The sequence below is a fragment of the Miniopterus schreibersii genome, assembly GCF_964146895.1.
Source record: "Miniopterus schreibersii genome assembly, chromosome: 3".
Taxonomy (NCBI): domain Eukaryota; kingdom Metazoa; phylum Chordata; class Mammalia; order Chiroptera; family Miniopteridae; genus Miniopterus; species Miniopterus schreibersii.
Genome location: NC_138103.1, coordinates 64,475,058 through 64,494,959, shown reverse-complemented (window position 1 = coordinate 64,494,959; position 19,902 = coordinate 64,475,058). Strand labels below are relative to the sequence as shown.

The 19,902-nt window shown below is 35.2% G+C and overlaps 1 protein-coding gene across 1 annotated transcript in view; it reads right to left on the bottom strand.

Annotated features, from left to right (window-relative positions):
* The window catches only part of AP3B1 (adaptor related protein complex 3 subunit beta 1), a 185,870-nt gene that overhangs the window by 112,227 nt on the left and 53,741 nt on the right, over positions 1 to 19,902 (bottom strand). The window contains exons 8-11 of the mRNA XM_081131585.1: positions 6,272 to 6,427; positions 2,681 to 2,778; positions 955 to 1,009; positions 795 to 866 (exon numbers count right to left, since the gene is read on the bottom strand). Coding sequence (XP_080987711.1) covers positions 795 to 866; positions 955 to 1,009; positions 2,681 to 2,778; positions 6,272 to 6,427 — 381 coding nt within the window. The remainder of the gene's footprint in view (positions 1 to 794; positions 867 to 954; positions 1,010 to 2,680; positions 2,779 to 6,271; positions 6,428 to 19,902) is intronic.

Here is a 19,902-nt window from a genome sequence, read left to right as displayed (position 1 = left end):
TTGATAGTAACAAACCAATTCTTTTGTAAATTATCCCTCAATTTAGGTATGTCTTAGATTTTCTTATGACTAACTCAGTTTCCATGTGAATAACCAATTATTCCCATATTTATAGTCCACCCTTTCCCCATTGATTTGCAATGTCTCCATTACCCAGTATATTTTCACATTCATGGATCTATTTCCAGGTTTTCGTTCTATCTTGCTTATTTTTCTGTCTTAATATCACATTATTTTAATCTATGTAGTGCTATATCCAAACTACACTCTATACTATAGTTATCATTCCCTGAACACAACACTCTTATAATCCCTTGTGTTCGTATAAACTGTGCCTATCTCCTGCTTATAACTCTACAACCTCCCAACAACAAAAAATTCTCAAAAATACATTATTCTTTTAAGATCCACTCAAACATCATCTTCTTCACAAGTCCTTTCTAAATTTTCCAGAGAATTAACCCCACACCTTTATCTTTTTCACAGCACTCAATTAAAATCTTTATAATATAATTTAAAACACATACTGCTAAAATTATCTATTTACACATCTGTCTCCTTCAGTACACTGTGAGTTATTCAGGGTGTGGGTAGCATGATTTCACTTTGTATCATTAGAGTGTAGCACAGTAAAATAACTAGTATATAATAATGTTGTTTAGAAAATATAAAGAAAATCCCTAAATGCATCTGTGTTTTTTAAAAGCAGACCTCCATTTTACAGATGCTAGAAGCTATAACAGAATCATCAAAGAATACATATTAGAGTATCTGAAATATAAGAACATGCTTACCTTCAGTGTCTTGATCATGGTTGGATCAGTTGACCTAACATAGAAACTCTTTAGATAAGGTTCAAACATACCCTAAATGACAAAAATAAATATATAAAAACATTTAATGGTACTAATGCATTCATTTTTCTCTTGAATTATGTATTCACAATGTACATACCTTTCTTTGAATTGACATAGTTGCTATATTCTGTAGGACAATATACTGCACCTCCCTAGAAATTAACGGAGAATTTTCACTAGGTATATTTTCCAATGAAATAAATATCTTTAAGTACATTAAAGAAAATGAATTACTGATAAGTTTCATATTAAACAGAACTCCAAATATAATACTGAAAACATAAGGAAATTTTAGACATTTATGCCTTATTTTAAAGTACATTTCCCTACAAACTATTAATTAGATTTGATTCATCGTAAGAGTTAAAACCAATTTTATAATACTGTATTCCTAAGATGTAAAGCCAATACTGTAGCTGCACTGAACACAAGCAAGGGAAGTATTCTTAGGACTGACAAAACAAACATGACTGTAGATTTCACATAAACTCTTAATCAGAAGGCTCATTGTGTCACTCAATTCTGCCCAGAGTGAAAGATAGATTAAAAAAGTCACGTTATTTTTATGTCCAAATATCTGAGAAATGAAGGTAGAACTGAATCTAGTATAAGGCTTCATATGAAAGATGTATCCCTGGTGTTTCTGATAATTTTTTATTAGCTCTAAAAAGGAAAATTATTGAACTGATAAAAGAGAAAAGAATGACTATGTATAAAAACAGGAAAACACAAAAACCCAAAGGAAATAGTATCTTACTAAAGAATGGCAAAAGCCAGTCAAGGGCTAAAGTGGCACTAAGTTCAAGTTAAGGACAAAAATAAGTATGTATCTTTCCACCCCCCCCAACTCTACTAGAAGTATTCAATACAAAAAATAATAATTTAAAATAACTAAATATTGCAAAATATCCAGGGTAAGCTAAATAGCTAAAACAATGTACTATTATACACACAGAGAGAGAACAAAAAGGACAGAAAAACTGATCTTAGACTTTGAAAGTACATGTCAAAGAAACTCAATAAAAGTTTTCTAAACAGTTGATCTGAACCGCTGAATTACTGTGAGGAAAAATTAAAGAGAAAAGTATGCTTGCTCTTTATCTATCTACCTATCTATAGGAAATAAAAAGAGTAGGTATTTCTTTAAAATAAGTAGCTAGTAAGAATACAGCTCTTTTTAAATAGAGCAAACTAATGGTAACAGATAACTAGACAGTGTGATCACAATGTAAGGTATTATTATTGTTGAATCAATATATTATACACCTGAAACCAACATAATATTGTATGCCAACTAAACTAAAATACATAAATAAAAGTTCAATAAAAAACAGAGCAAACTACAGTAATCAGATATTGCAAGTTTACAGGAAGCAGCAATTCTGTCAAAAACTACATAATTTACCATATTTACTGCTTTGCACAAAATCACATATAATTACACTGAGTACATCAGTGTGATAGTACATTAGTCTAGTTTTTCAGTGATTCCAGATTTATTAGAACTCCCAAACAATATTACTGTCATACCTAGAAATAGCAAACACAAATATTAGGCTACTGGTGGCAGCATGTACTATATGCCAAAATATATTTTTAATTCCTGTGGGCTATTTGGGCTTTAGGTTAAAAAACTTCAATATTTATCATAAACTTTGAGATTAATTATATAAAATATTTTATAATAACCTCCTTCAGTATGAAATTTTTTTTGATAAATACAAATAGAGCTATGTATTAAATGCCTGAAAGACACATTACATTTGTTCAAACATTCCTTTTGGAGGAATACAAAAGAAAACATATATAAAACCATGTCCTACCTATTGCTACGGAGTAAACGCACTAGTGATTTAGAAATAATGCCAGCTTCAGATTTTGGTGATATGTGCCAATACAGCTGAGCAACTGCCATAACCACCTAAAAGATAAAGCATGGAAACAATCAGAACTATGAACACTGGAGCACCCTACAGTTTCAAAGAACATTCTCACATATTATTTAACTCCTACAAAATTCCTATGAAATAAGATGACTATGTTGTTACCCTTTGTAGCAGGTAATTAGTGCCCCTCGCCCCAAAGAATTCATGTATACCCAAGAATGTGACCTCATTTGGAAATAAGGCCTTTGCAGATGTTATTAATGTAATGTCAGAATAAGATCATATTGAATTAGGGTGTGTCCTAAATCCAATGAAACTGTCCTTTATTAGATACAGAAAAGGACACACAGAGACATAAAGAAGGCAATTTGACGATGGAGGCAGACATGGGGTGATAAGCCATTCACAGAATGCCAAGAATTATTGGCAACCACTAGAAGCTATTAAAAGGGAGTTTTTCCCTTACAGCTTCTAGAAGGAACCAACTCTACTAGCATCCAGATTTTGGACTTCTAGCCTCCTGAAATGTGAGAGAATAAATTTTTGTTGTTTTAATCCACCTAGTTTGTGGTAATTTGTTATGGCAGCCTCAAATAAGAAAACTAATACATCTTCAAAAAAGAAAATAGATGTTAAATGAACAACCCAAGATCTGACAGCCAGTACACAGCAAAGCTTGACACAATACTCTAAATCCCACAGTCTTCCTAGTATTGCTGCTGCTGCTGCTGCTGGTTATGAGACTGGGGATTTTTTTTTTTAATTGTCAGCATGCCTTTCCAAATGAAGCCAGACACTTCAGGATAACAGTAACAAGTAGGCTGAAATATTTTTTTTAATCAGTACATTTATCATTAAAACAATTCCTCTAAAATAGCATTTTAAATTATCTTCATTTTCAAAATGCAGAACATTAAAAATAGTCTTTGGTTCAAAGCCATTATAAGGGTGATTAGAATTTCTCTGTTGTAAAAAATGAGTACTCTGATTTCCCTGTACATTGAGATGCAGAGATCAGAAGTCCAGACTTCCCATTTACTGAAAGTATCCACTTTAACATGTGACAACTGCAGAAACAGAGCTACAGAAGTTATATCATCTTGTCTTTGGCTCAGAAGATAAATTAATACAACTTTACTTCTGGCTGGTCTATAGCCAGAATGTTATGACAGGAGTTTTACATATGCCTAAAGAGTACACAGCACCTGAAGGGACTTGAAGTAAAAAGTATTTCTTCTAAAAACTAATAAATTTTTTTTTAATACAGTTTACAGGGTCCTATATTTACTGTTGTTTGGCATTTTTGTTGTACTTTTTTTTTTTAATAAGACTGATTTATAGCTTTTCAGGCATTACCTGGGAATTTGAGGAGTTTAAAGATATCTTATTTCTTCATTTGTGATCCACAAAAACAGTTTAATTATAGAACAAACTCTCCTGAATTTAAAATCTTGTAAAACAAAACCTCAATTAATGACTGACTTAATTTACAAATCACTGAGAGTCATTTTTTAAAATATTGCAGCACACAGCTGTTTCCTAAAACGAATTTTTAAAGTCTCTTGTAAAAGCTGAGAATAAGGTGAAGACAAAGAACCTACTCATGACCCTTCAGAAGTCAGCCTTTATATACATTTAGTATCAAATAAGCAGGGAACCAAAGCACATTGGGACAAAAAGTTAACCAGCTTACCTGGGACACAATCAAATAAGCAGGGAACCAAAGCATATTGGGACAAAAAGTACCATCTATCCCTATTTGTTTCACCATTCAAGAACATTTTTGATCAGTATTTGTAACAACAAAGCAACTTCCAAGACAAAGGTAAATTAATAATAAGTCAAATATAAAGTAGAGTTTTAGGTGGCAAGTAACCGCTACTTAACAGCCATCTGGCCAAGCAAAGGCACATTAAAATATAAGCATATTGACAACATTTTTTATTACTATGCATGGTTAGTTAATGATGATTCAAAAACTAAATTACTAGTTGCGATAAAAACTTCTGCTAATTACTAACATATATATATACAAAGCTCTATGCTCCAAATTCTCAAGCATGAGAAAAAGTAATTCATGTGAAATTCCTCATTTTCAAAGTTCTTGCAATTTGAAGATAATAATTCATAGGAATATTTTTAATTGGAAACATTTTAATAAAATGTTCAACTTGAATCCATCAAGCCTTTAGATATAACTTCCAGTTAATAGGAAATACAAGTTATAAAAGAAAAAATTAAACAGCACTCTGTAAAGGAATCAACCAGATAAATACAGACGAACCTCCTGCAAGACCTGAGAGGTTTAAATGAGATAAGAAGCAGAGGAAATGCAGTAGGTGTAGGTTTAGACGAACCACGTATAAAAGATAATTTAAGATAAGCTGGTATTAAATGAGATGAAATGTTATTGAAATAGAAAGGTGAAGAGGATTGACTAGAATATAATCAGGTTAAAATTACTACATACAGTATGATTTCTATCTTGATTTTAAATATATATGTACAGTTTCATTTTTCTAAGTGAAATAAGCCAGTAGAGAAAGGCAAATATCACATGATCTCACTTACATGTGGAATCTAATGAGCAAAATAAACTGACAAACAAAATAGACCCAGAGACATGGAAGCATGCAACAGACTGATGTATATCAGAAGGAAGGGTGGAAGGAAGAGATTAACCAAAGAACTTACATGCATATATGCATAACCCACGGACACAGACAATAGTGCCATGAAAGCCTGGGGAGGGGGCAGGATTAGGGTGCAGGGGGTCAACGAGGGGAAAAAGAGGGGACATCTGTAATACTTACAACAATAAACATAAATCAAAAAAAAAAAAAAGTGATGGCATTGTAAGTAGCAAGAAACTACTACACACACACACACATATATAGACATACATGCATGGGAATATATGTATACTTATGTAGAAAAAAGATCTGAAAGAAAATGCATCAAGATACTGTAATAGTGATTTCTGAGTGATGGGAACATGATGTTTCATTTTTTTCTTCGTTTTGCTAGCCTGTATTTTGTAATTTTCTACTATGCACATATATTCTAAAACTAAAGGGTTATTTAAAATAAAAAAATCTGGATCTAAATTAAGATGATTTTTAATAGTTATTCCTACCAGTTAAAATTTACTGTGTATGAGGCATTATATGCTAGGTGCTTTTATCAGGTATATACAAATATTACAGACTGATAACAGATTAAGTACCCACACCTAGGAACTGGCAATAGAGACATACACACAGTTCTAATCAGCTCAGAAACATCTTGAGCTCATATCTTGGAAAAAACTAATTAACAAAGCCACAAAAAAGTAAATCAAGTCCAACAGGCATACAACTACCAAACCAAGTAATCTCATCAAAACCTAGTATTTGGGTATATAAAGAAAGAAACAAATGCTCAATTAGTACACTCAAATATAAAGACTTGTTTCCTCAACCTACATACTTTTAACCACAGTTTTAAAAAAATCTGTGAGAATTATTTCTTATGAGGATTTTAACATACCGCTGCATTTCTGCTCTGAAGCAAAGGTTTTGTATTCCGAATTAAAAGTCTATGGTCTGGATCCATAGTATAAGGCTTCCTTCTTTTCTCAGTCTTTTCCTTCTGCTCTTCATCAGATTCATAGAAATTCTTTTCCTTGTCCTCTAGACCATCATCCTACAGGAAAGAAATCCAATCCCATGTTTATTTCAGACCCTGAAGAGCCCTAATAGTACAAAAAGAAAACTTTTTAAAACATCTACAATAATGATAATATTATACTATACGATACAACCGTTGAGGCAATTTCAAAATACTTGCTACTTATATGGAGGCTTTGTTTTTTCTCATATTTTATAACACAGTAACTGTCCTTTAGTGCTATAGATAATACTTATTTTATATTACATAGAAAAGCTCTAAAAATATTAAATCCCCATAAAAACACACATAGCTATCCAAAGGAAAAAAATCTGACAATTAGAGTCTAACAAAGCTTATAATATGAGACTACCTAAAACCTGAAAACTGTTTCTATGTACTACCAGGCACTCGTTAATTGGATCGAAGGGTCAGAAGAAAGAGGGTAACTTTTTGAATTGTAGGCATACATAAAGGAAATCATAATAAAGCTTGACAGTTTAAAAGAGAGTGGTTAGGTAGGTCCATGCTGTGAAGACAGACTAGTCTGAGCTTACGTCTGTCCATAATAGATGATTCTGCTTCTGTTTTTGTCCTGTTTCTCTGAAGTCTTTATTATCTTTGACAGTAAAATCAGCCTATAGGCATTTAGTCCTAAAAATAAACAAAAACCACAAAAATAATATCCACCCAGATCTAATTCAACTACTGTTGAGAGATAATGTCTGTTATCAAGGGCCTGAAACATTTCCTGCACCTGAAAGGATGAAGTAGATATAATTTTCCCTATTCGTCTCCCAAGCACAACCAGAAACCCAAGACATTATATATGAAACAAACATAAAAAAGAAAGGCAGAGAGAAGAAAACTGGGTAGAGACCTCAGGACCCAAAGAACAACACAGCGAGTCCTTGGGCTTTCATTTACCTCATACTTCAAAGACTGGGTACTAGGGGAGCAGGTAACCCAGAAAACACCAACAAGCATTAAAAACCACCTTCCAGAAGTCTGCCCTATGTTGCCAAAGGACTAAGAAAGGAAAGGTCTAGCAAGGCAAACAACTTTTTTAGAAAATAACTGCTCCAGTACAGCCAACACTAGAGAAAATACCATGGCCTATACCTGTCCTCACCCCCAAAGGATGACACGGGGAGCACAGACTTCTACCCTCCCCAGACTGTAATGAGATGCCCCAATCCCACTGCATGGTGTCAGAAAAGGACAAGACAGCGCTGAGACTGTAATCCCCACTAGGAGGTAAGTGATGCAACCCAACGGTGTCAGTGGAGACCAAGTGGGGAGCTTGGATATTCAAGTTCACCTAAAAATAACAAAGTGACTTTATCCATCCTCACGAGGCTAATGTAAAAGGGATGCTTAGTGGACACTCAGACTTGCAGCACCACCACCTAGTGGTAACAAGAACACGCCACTCCATGGAGTTAGAGGTGGACACGTGTATACAAGCAATGAAGCATTTCTATTCCTCCCAACCAAAGAGCTATCAGGGAAGCATTAGTGGGGAGCTAGAAATCCCACATTCATCCACAATAACAGTAAGCACGACCTCCCTGTCAGTGGAGGCTGGGGGGAACCTGAACTTCCACCACAACGTGGCAATAATGACAGGGTATTCACTCCAGTTTGAATACATTGAGAATTTCACAATATCCAAAACTGCCATGTTTAATCAGAAGTCATTCATCATTCCCAGGGCCAAGATATCAACCTGGATGAAAAAAGATAACCAATAGATGCCAACATCCGGGATATGATAATTATTTGATAAAGATTTTAAAGCAGCCATCATAAAAATGCTTCAATGAGCAATTAGGAATCTCCTTGAAACAAAAGAAAAAAATAGGAAGTCTTAGCAAAGAATTACAAGTCTAAACACAGAAATAGGAGACAGAAAGGAAGTCCAAATAAAAATGTTACAACTGAAAGATACAAGAGCCCGGCCAGCGTAGCTCAGCAGCTGAGCATCGACCTAGGGTCTAGGAGATCACAGTTCGATTCCCGGTCAGGGCACATGCCTGGGCTTGATCCCCAGTCGGGGGTGGGGTCATGCAGGAGGCAGCCAATCAATGACTCTCTCATCACTGATGTTTCTATCTCTCTCTCCCTTTCCCTTCCTCTCTCTGAAATCAATAAAGACATGTTTAGAAGGAAGGAAGGAAGGGAGGGAGGGAGGGAGGGAGGGAGGGAGGGAGGGAGGGAGACAAGAAACAAAATTAAACAATGAATGGGATGGATCAAAAGCAATACTAAGGAGACCAAGAAAGCCATAGAACACAGAGTAACAGAAATTTCCCAATTTGAACAACAAAGGAAAAAAGAAAACAAAAACCCCAAAACAGAACTTCAGGGACCTGTAGAACCATAACAAAACAACTAACATTTCCTGTCATCTGAATCCTGCCAGAAAGGAGAAAGAGGTTCAGATTGAAAGAGTACTCCAAGAAATACTGGCTGAGAAAGTCGTAAGTTTGGCAAAAGACCTAAAACTACAGACTGAATAAGCTGAAACTGGATAAACTGAAAAACTGAACAAGCTAAACAGGATAAACTGAAAGAAAGTCATAACAAAGCACATTTAAATCTAACTTCGGAAAACCAACAACAAAAAACCTGGAGAGCAGCATGATAGAAATTACGTGAGAGGACAAGGCAATGAATCAGGGTAGTGAGTGATGAGGACAGTCGAGAATTACTGAAAGGTTGGAGTCAACAGGATGCCCTGACCGAAGAAGAAGGGTGAACTAGGGGCACTCATTCCCAGCCTGGATGCCCAAGCAGATGCTGCTGCTGATGGTACCAAATAAGATAACCCTGTACGGGAGGAAAATATTCTCTTTCCTAAGCCTGCTTGCTACACAAACATTCTTACAAGGTCATCCAGAACAAAATATGGCAATGCCTTTCCTCGGAAGAACTGCAAACATGAGAAAAACCCATTAAGTATTGTCTCCCAATAGTTTCCTTTGCTCCTGACTGACCTGCCCCTATACATCTAAGTGAATCTTCTTTCCATAAATTAACAAACTCCCCCTAGTAAAACGCCAAAAACTCAAAAGAAAAAAAAAACAACGCATTTAAAAAAGGGTCAAAAGATATTGTTATGGACTGAACTGTGCTCCCTACAAATCCACATGTCAAAGCCCTAATACGTAATGTGACTGTATGCCAAAATAGAGCCTTTATATAAAGAAGTAATTAAGGCTAAATGAGATCATATGGGTGTGACTCTAATCCAATACAACTGATGTTCTCATAAGAGGGACACCGATGGTGACACAGATAAATTGGCCATGTGAGGAAACATCAAGAAGGCAGCCATCTGCAAGCCAAGAAAAAGCCTAACGAGAAACCAAATCTACCAACACCTCGATCTTGGACTTCTACATTCTTGGAAGAACTGAAAAACTATGGGAATTAAACTTATGTTGTTTAAGCCATCCAGTCTGTGGTATTTTGTTACGGCAGCTCCTAAAAAACTAATACAGATTTTGGTAACAAGTACAAGAAGTAGGATGCTGCTGTAACAAATATCTAAAAATGTTGAAGTGGCTTTAAAACTGGGTAATGAGTAGAGGCTAGAACAATTTTGATTTGCATGTTTAAAAAAAACTTAGATTGTCTTGAAGAGACTATTGGTAGGAATATGGATGTTACAGGTGATTCTCGTGAGGTATCAGATGGAAGGAAAGGCAATCCTTACCATAAAGTGGCAAAGATCTTGGCTGCATTATGTTCTAGTGTTTTGTGAAAAGTGTAAGTTAAACAGGATGAACTTGAATATTTAGCTGAGCAGATTTCTAAGCAAAGTGTTGAAGGCTCAGCCAGCTTTTTCCTTGTCCCTTACCGTAAAATGAAAAAGATAAATTGAAAATATTTAAGCAAAAGTAAGCCAGAACTTGAAGATTTGGAAATTTCTCAGCCTATCCACATAGCAAAAATCGAGAAAAAGTCTTCAGAAAAGAATGCCAAGGGTATGTCTAGAAAATCATTTGATAAAGAGATCATGGGTAAAACTTGTGGATTTAAAAGATGGGATTTTACTAGCAGAGACACTGCCAACTGGACTAAATGGGAGAGATGGGACAAAATAAAGGAAGGCTGTCAGACTTCTGGGATTCTACAGGACCGGACAATGTGAGGACACAGAGAGAAGGGAGACATCTATAAAGTCAAGGAGAGTGGCCTCAAGAGAAACCAAACCTGCAAACACTTTGATCTTGGACTTCGAGCCTCTAGAATGATAAAGATATTTCTGTTGATTGAGCCACCTAGTCTGTGATATTTTTTTTATGGCAGCTCTAGCAAACTAATACAGACATCAACAATCTATTCACCAAAGAGATAAACAAATGGCAAAAAAACACAACAAAAAACCAACACACAGGAAAAAAATAATCAACTTCATTAGCTATTAGAGAAATGCAAATTAAAACCAGAGGAAGCTATCACCACATACCTATCAGAATGGCTCTCATCTAAATTTTAAAAATAGTGACAAGATCAAGTGACAGTGAGGACATAGAGGAAATGGATCACGCACATACGGATGGTAAGATTGCAAAAGGTTACAGTCATCCTGGCATGTTGGCAACTTCTTACAGAACTAAACCTGTAATTACTGTACAACCCAGTAATTGCACTCTTGGGCATTTATCACTTGGAAATGGAAATTTATTCTCATACAAAAACCTGCACACAAAATATTCATAGCAGCTTTATTCTTATTAGCCAAAATGGAAACAACCCAGATGTCCTTCAATGGATGAATGGTTAAACAATTGGTTAAACATCTATGCCATGGAATACCACTCATAAATAAAAACAAACTACTGATATACACAACTCTGATTAATCTCCAGAGGAGTATGCTGAAAGAAAAAAATTAATCCTAAAAGGTTACATACTATATGATTCCACTGATATAACATTCTTGAAATGGCAAAATCATAGAGATGGAGAAACAATTAGTGGTTGCTAGGGATTAAGGGTTTCAGGGTTAAGCACAAGGAAGAAAGTGCGTTTAACTATAAAATAGCGACATAAAGAATCCTTTTGATGGCAGTGTTCTGAATCTTGACTGTATCAATGTCAATATCCTGGCTGTAATTATAGTTTTCCAAGATGTTCCCACTGGGGGAAAATGAGTAATGTTACAGCAGGTAGCTCTGTATTATTTCTTATAACTGCATATAAATCTCCAGTTATCTTAAGATAAAAAGTTTTAATAAATAAAATTAAGGAAAAAATATAGTAAATCACACAGAAGCTATTTGTACATATTTATCCAATATTATAACACTAAGCCCAGCTAGGTGGCTCAGTAAGTTGGGGCATCGTCTCATACACCACAAAGGTTGCGGGTTCGATTCCCGGTCAGGGCACATACCTAAATTGCGGGTTTGATCCCCAGTCTGATGCGTACAGAAGGTAAAGGGTCAATGTTTCTCTCTCACATTGATGTTTCTCTCTCCTTTTCTCTCCCTCCCTTTCACTCCCTCTCTCTAAAGAAAAAAAAAAAATCAATGAAAACATCCTCAGATGAGGATTAAAAAAACCCAAATTATCTAAAATGTCAGACACTGGATTGCTTGTTGTTTTTTTGGTATTGAGTTGTATAAATTCTTTACATATTCTGGATAACCCTTTATCAAGATGTATCATTTGTAAATATCTTCTCCCATTCAGTAGGTTGTCTTAGTTTTGTTGATGGTGTCCTTTGCTATTCAAAAATTTTTAAGTTTGATGTAGTCTCATCTGTTTATTTTTTCTTTTGTTTCCCTTGTGTGAGGAGATGTATAAAAAAAGATACTGGTAGGAGCAATGTCAAAGAGTTTACTGTTTGTTTTCTTCCAGGAGATTTATGGTCTAAGGTCTAATATTTAAGACTTTAATCCATTTTGAGTTAATTTTTGTATATGGTGTATGAAAGTGGTCCAGTTTCATTCTTCTGCATGTATCTGTCCAGTTTTGCCAACACCTCTTATTGAAGAGACTCTCTTTACCCCATTGTGTATCCTTGTCTCCTTTGTCATAGATTAATTCACCACATAAGCAAGGATTTATTTCTGGGCTCTCTATTCTATTTCATTGACCTATATTATCAGTTTTTATGCCAGTACTGTGCTGTTCTGATTATTGCAGCTTTGTACTACAGTTTGATATCAGGGAGTGTGATACCTCCCACTTTGTTCTTTCTCAAGATTTCTCTGGCTATTTGGTATCTTCTGAGGTTCCATATAAATTTTAGAATTAGTTGATCTAATTCTAAGAGAAAGAATACCAATGGTATTCTAATAGGGATTGCATTAAAATCTGAATATTGCTTTAAGTAGTAAGGACATTTTAACAATATTAATCTTTCCAATCCATGAGCAAGATATATCCTTCCATTAATTTGTACCTTGTTCAATTTCTTTAATCAATTTCTTATAGTTTTCCAAAAACAGGTCTTCCACCTCTGGCTATATTTATTCCTAGATATCTTATACTTTTTGATACAACTGTAAATGTGGTTGTTTTCTTAATTTCTTTTTTAGATTGTTTTTTATTGGTATCTAGAAATGCAACAGATTTCTGTATATTGATTCCATCCTGCAGCTTTACTGAAGTCATTTATTACTTCTAATAGTTTTTAGTGGCATCCTTAGGGCATTCTATATGTAGTATCATTTGCAAATAATGAGAGTTTTACTACTTCCATTCCAATTTGGATGCCTGCAGATTCAGTTCCTGATGATAACCCTTTTCTTCCTGGCTTACAGATAGCTGCTTTTTGCTATGTCTCCACATGGCAGAGAAAAAGAGAAGAACCAAGCTCCCCAGTATATCCTCTTATAAGGGCACTACTCCCATAATGAGGACTCTACCTTTATGACTTCATTTAAACCTCATTACCTCCCCAAGTCCCCATCTCCAAATACCATCACACTGGGGGTTAGGGCTTCAATGGGTTTCAGGAGACACAAACATTCAGTCCATAGATATCATAGTATTGGTGGTACATCTAACACTGGGTTAAATGTCCCTGACAATACCAAAGTAGGTAGGTGATTAGCATTATCATAATCACTTAGTTGAAATACCTATTGAATAATGAATAGCATGCCTTATCAGAGAAATACATCCAGTAGAAAAATGTCATGTGTAATAAAATTTTAAAGTTAGTATTTTTCTCAAAGGAAAAAAAAAAAAAGAAATCTCTTTCCCCCAATATTGGGTCTATATAAAATAAAACCACCTAAGGATATGAATTTGAGAATTGTTTTCCTTCTGTGAGGTAACTGCTATGCTCTTCACTTTACATGTTTTATACCATAGCCCAGTGACCACTATACCACACTGGTGGAAGTGTGGGTTTGAGGACCACTGGACACTGAATCTCCCCCAATATATCACAATTACAGAAACACCTGTGCCCAGTAACTTTGTGTTGAGCCACTATGAAAACTCAGTGTTCAATTGCCCACAGCACTTGTCATTTCTTATGACTATATGTTCAGCTCCAGAATATAAAAAACAGGTTTTCTGAATGCAGGAGTTCCCAAACTTTTGTAACTGAGAAATCTGGATGATCTACATAAGGCACTTTTCCAAATTTCTCTGAAATAAAATATACTCATAACACATATTAAACTTAGGCCCAAAGGATCCAAGACATCAGAAAGAAAAGTCCCAATTATATGAAAACTAACTAATCTCCATCTAAAGACAGAAAAAAAGTAATTGCTTTTTGTTAGGCAGAATGCATTTTAAAGTGGTCTTCATTCAATAATAAATTATGAAATATAAATTAAGATCAATCTAAATAAAACTAATCATGATTCCTCGTGTATTCATTTCCTCTTTTTTTAAAAATTAATCCTCACCTGAGGATATGTTTATTGATTTTTTTTAGGGAGGGAGGGAGGGAAGGAGAGAGAGAAACATTGATCTGAGAGAGAAACATCAACTGGTTGTCTCCCATATCTGCCCGACTGGGGACTGAACCCACAACCTAGCTATGTGCCTTGACCAGGAATCTATCCTGCAATCTTTTGGGGTATAAGACAACAACCCAGACAACCAAGCCACCCAGCTAGAGCTCTCCCTCTCTTACTAAAATCAGTAAGTTTAAGTTTTTTAGAAAAAATTTTTAAGCAAAAAAAAATTTTAAAGCAGAAAACCTAGGTTATAAAAAACTCTTTATATAAAATTTTATAAGGACTCTTTATTCTTCATTAATTCCAAAATATTCTTATATCTGAATTAAGTGGCACCTTTGAGTAACTAGAATAAATTATATAAACAAGTTGTTTTAAAAATAATATGAGGATAACCAGTAGAAGACAAAGTTAAAAGATTTAGAACTATGTTTATAGAGTAGGAAATGAAGGTGAGAAGCTGAAGCTATATATTTACTATTCAACCCAGCAATTCCAGTCCTATATAATAAATGGAAACATATGTCCACACAGAGATTTGTGTCACTGGAGGCAAAGGTTACAGCTCCATGGATGTACAGAAAAGAGTTCAAGCATAAACCAGTGAAATCTGTGATTGCCAGAGAAAGAGAGAGAGGAAGGGAGGGAGGGAAAGATTACAAAAACTGTATGTTAAAGAAATTAAGAAAAGAAGTGTAATTTATAATATTTACCCACATATATACCATTTCTGTTATTCTTTATTCCATTCTATAGTTATGAATCACCATCTATTATCATTTCTCTTCCACCAAAGCCATTTCTTGTATTTTTTTGTAATACAGTTGTCATATGTATAAATTTTTCAAGTCTGTTCATCTGAAAATGTTTTCATTCCACCTTCATTTTTGAAGATTGGTTTTGTTCAACATAGAATTCTTTGTTGACAGTTTTTTCTTTCAACAGTTGAAAGATGACATTCCATTGTTTTCTAGACTCCACTGATTCTGATCAGCGTTTAGCTGCTTTTAAGGTTTTCTTTTTCTCTTCTGATTTCAGAAGTCTGACTAGGATATGCATAAGTGTGACTTTGTTTCTTTTTGCTTGGGAGGCTGATGAGTTTCTGGATCTGTATGCTTGTTGTTTTCCTTTTCTCAAACTAATTTTGAATATTTTTCAGCCTTTATTGCTCCAGGTATTATTTCTGTTCCATTCACTCTTTCCTCTCTTTTTGGGACTTTGGTTACAAGTATTCCATTCTGTTTGATATTGTTCCACATAGTTCTACGGCTTTTTACTTTCTTCACTTGTTTTTTAGCCTGTTCTTCAGACTGAAAAATTTCTATTGATCTACGCTGAGGCTTCTTGACTCTTGTACTCTCCCATTGGATGTTTAGCCCAGCTAGTACATTTTTTCATTTAATCATTTTATTTTTCAGTCCTAGAATTTCTAATTGGTTCTTTCTTATTGTTTTCCTATTAAGATTCATCATCTATTCATTCACTGTAACTATGATGCTCTAATATTTTGGCTAGATATATAATAGCTGCTTTACTTGTCTGGTAATTGCTTCTTCTTGATTATCTTGAGGTTACTTTCTATTGCTTCCTTTGTTTCCCATGGCCACTAATTTTTTTAATTTTTAAATTTTATTTTTGTTTAAAATATTACAGATGTCCCTTTTTCTCCCCAATGACCTGTTCCACCCCATCCCATCCCCCTCCCCATCATTGTCCGTGTCCTCAGGTTGTGTATATACGCATATAAATTCTTTGGTTACTCTATCCCCCTCCACCCACCCGCCCTCCTCCATCCCTCTGATATTCGTCAGTCTCATCTATGCTTCCATGTCACTGAATCTATTCTGTTCATCAGTTTATTAAGTTCTTTAGATTCCACATGTAAGTGAGATCATGTGATGTTTGTCTTTCTCTGCCTGGCTTATTTCACTTAGCATAATTTTCTCCAGGTCCATCCATACTGTCCCAAAGGGTATGAGATTCTTCTTCTTTACAGCTGCATAGTATTCCACGGTGTAAACGTCCCACAGCTTTTTTATCCACTCATCTACTGATGGGCACCTGGGCTGTCTCCAGATCTTAGCTATTATAAACTGTGCTGCTATGAACATTGGGGTACATATATTCTTTCTGATTAATGCTTCAGGATTCTTAGGATATACTCCTAGGAGTGGAATCACTGGGTCAAAAGGCAGATCCATTTTTAATTTTTTGAGGAACCTCCATACTGTTTCCCATAGTGGTTCCACCAGTCGGCATTCCCACCAGCAGTGTACTAGGGTTCCCCTTTCTCCACACCCTCGCCAGCACATGTCGTTTGTTGATTTGTGGATGGCAGCCATTCTGACAGGTGTGAAGTGATACCTCACTATGGTTTTAATTTGCATCTCTCTGATGATTAGCGATGTTGAGCATTTTCTCATGTGTTTCTTGGCCATCTGTATGTCCTCTTTGGAGAAGTGTTTATTCAGGTCCTTTGCCCATTTCTTAATTAGGTTGTTTGTCTTCCTCTTGCTGAGTAGTATGAGTTCTTTGCACACTTTGGAAATTAGCCCCTTATCAGATACATCCTTAGCAAATATGTTTTCCCAGACCATGGGGTTCCTTTGTATTTTGAGGCTGTTTTCTTTTGCTATGCAGAAGCTTTCTAGTTTGATGTAGTCCCATATGTTTATTTTTTCTTCTGTTTCTCTTGCCCTGAGATGTATCAGTGAAAATTCCACTACATGAGATGTCTGGGACTTTACTGCCTATGTTTTCTTCCAGGATTTTTATGGTTTCGTGACTTACGTTTAAGTCTTTTATCCATTTTGAGTTTATTTTTGTGTGTGGTGAAAGTTGGTGGTCTAGTTTTATTTTTTTGCATATATCTGGTCCAATTTTCCCAGCACCACTTATTGAAGAGACTGTCTTTACTCCATTGGATACTCTTGTCATGGTCACTAATTTTAAAAATTGTATTCTGGATATTATCAGCCACACACTATAAAAATTCCTACTGGTTTCAAACTCCAAATTCTATCCTATTTTGGCCAGCAAGTGAAATGTCCACTTCGTTCTTTTATCTTCCAGTTGCTGTTTTTTGCTAAACTCACTGTAGTCTTCCCCACACATACGTAGTTTATTGGTTAGCCAAGGATTTGGATGGTGTTTACATGCATTTCCAGGGGTTTCATCCTTCAGTGATTCCGACACTCTTCTGGAACTTCCCCCAAACTTTTCAGGTATTCTGCCAGCCTTGAAATCTGTTCTCTGGCACCCAGGTAAGTAAGGCTGTGACTTTTTTCCATTATTATATGGATTAGGGGGAACGAAAAACATGCAAAATCACAAATCTCACACCTTAAAATTTTCAGTCTTTCCTGCTTAGAGTCCTCACTAGTTTTTGCCCACATTTGATCACCTAGTAGTGCCTTTAGATTGCTGGTTCCTAAAATCAGAGAGTTAATCCAATCAAGTTATTCCATCATCGGGGGATGAAACTGTAAGTCCATGAAGTACAACTCAGCCTTAGGTCAGATGTCTTCATGCTTTTCATGTGGAAGTAAACCTTTCTCAGACACTCCTCTGCACTCCGTTTTCCTAACATTTCCCATTACTTCCCATTAGCCAGAAAAGCATTATACAATGGTACTTGGGTTTTGGAATGTAATCCATTCCGGAAGACCGTTCGAGTTCTGAAATGTTCCAGAACTGAGGGATCCACAACCGGAAGCTAGGCCTCAGGATCTTGCCCTCAGCGGAAGTCGTGTGGCATGTTGGACTTATGAGGAGTGTCCGAAAACCAAAGCATTTCCTTCCTGGTTTATGGTGTTTGTAAACCGAAATGTTCGTTAATGGAGATGTTCGAAAACTGAGGTCCCACTGTAATTAACATTAACTAGACTAGTTTGGTCTGGGGAGTGCCACATGGCTTCTTCAAAAGCACCTGGCTGCTCAACCTCTGTAGAAAATCTGTTTGCAAGGAAGAAGACATTTTTCAATGGGAACTGGCTGTCAGAGACAATCAACACTGTCGGTCACGTTCTCCAAACCACCTAGACAACAATGTACACGCAGAACATGTCCATGTAACTACTTTGGAACTCTGGACTCTGTTGAAGACTTGCAACTTTCCAGGACTGCAGTGATTTAAAGACATGTATCAGAGATTTAAATGGATAACAAAACACAGGGTGGGGCAAAAGTAGGTTTAACGTTGTGAGTATGCAAAACACAGTTTATTCTTGTATTATCATTTATTATTATATTATTTTCTATATGAACTGTAAACCTACTTTTGCCCCATCCTGTAGAATGAAGTTGAATGTTCAAATTGCCACATTAGATTACATAAAATCATAATATCTTCTGAGATGAACACAGAAAACTATTAAGCAGCAAAATCCCAAAATTAAAAATGTAAATAAATGATTGTCAGAAGACTAAAGTTAAATATTAATCATATCTACTCTTTTATGTTAGAGAATAAGACTAACACAGAGAAAAATATAAGGAATCAAAGAGATTATATGGTCAAGAGAAAATACAATGATTTAAGTATCCATGAGAGAATGTGGACAGAAAAAAACACAGCAGGAACAAGGAAACTTGTAGGAGAGGACATTTAAGAAAATTCCAGAAAAAGTCCTCAAGTGTTCTAAAGAAAATATTTCAATTTCTGTTGAGACTGAATTTACTATTCCACAAATTAATCCTCACCCCCAAATGTCCTAAGGCTACTGAAACAAAAAGAATATTGCATAAAATACCCACATCACAAATTGAAACTGACAGGAAGAAACAAACTGTCTTTAAGTGTGGTGGGATGGAATTAAGAAGCCACGCTGTATCAGAGAACAAATAAAATGTTTGTACCAGAGCTTCCCAAGGATTTACGATATGAAAAGGGCATAATAACTATGCAACATACTTACAGCACAAAAGGGAAAAACAGGCAAAAAACAAAAAATTCATCTGGAAAAAAAAAATCCCTTATATATCAAAAATAAATTCTCCAAGAAGTTAACTAAGAACATGAAACTCAAGGAAACATAAGTTCAAAGAGGAGGTGATAAAACTATAGCCTAAGGGAAATATAAGATTGAAACCTAAGCAAATAAAGACCAAAGCATTATCATTACCAAATTAAATAAAAATTAGATCATTTAAAGTCAAATTACCGACAAAGACTTGACATAATAAATGCCAATAAAAAGGCAAACAGTAAAGCAATTTTTTTAAAAAGTGACAGAGAATAGACAAAGATTATAAAACAGAGTAACTGGTATTCCTGGCATATAACTAACACATGGAGCCAGAAAGAAAAAGAAATTAAAAGAAAATGAGCATCAAAGAAAAAACTTTCTTAATTCCCTAAAATAAAGGAAGAAGTGAATATGCAGAGTGTATAGAATGATCCACACTGAGATGCAACCTCACTAATTTTCAAAGATTAAAAAATAAAAAACAAATTTGAGGATATAAACGAAAAACCAAGTTACCTACAAAGGAGATGGCTACAGAGCTCCCAGAAGGGAAAAAAGATATGACCCACCAGTATTATATCCAGCCAAGATGTCAAATATAAAA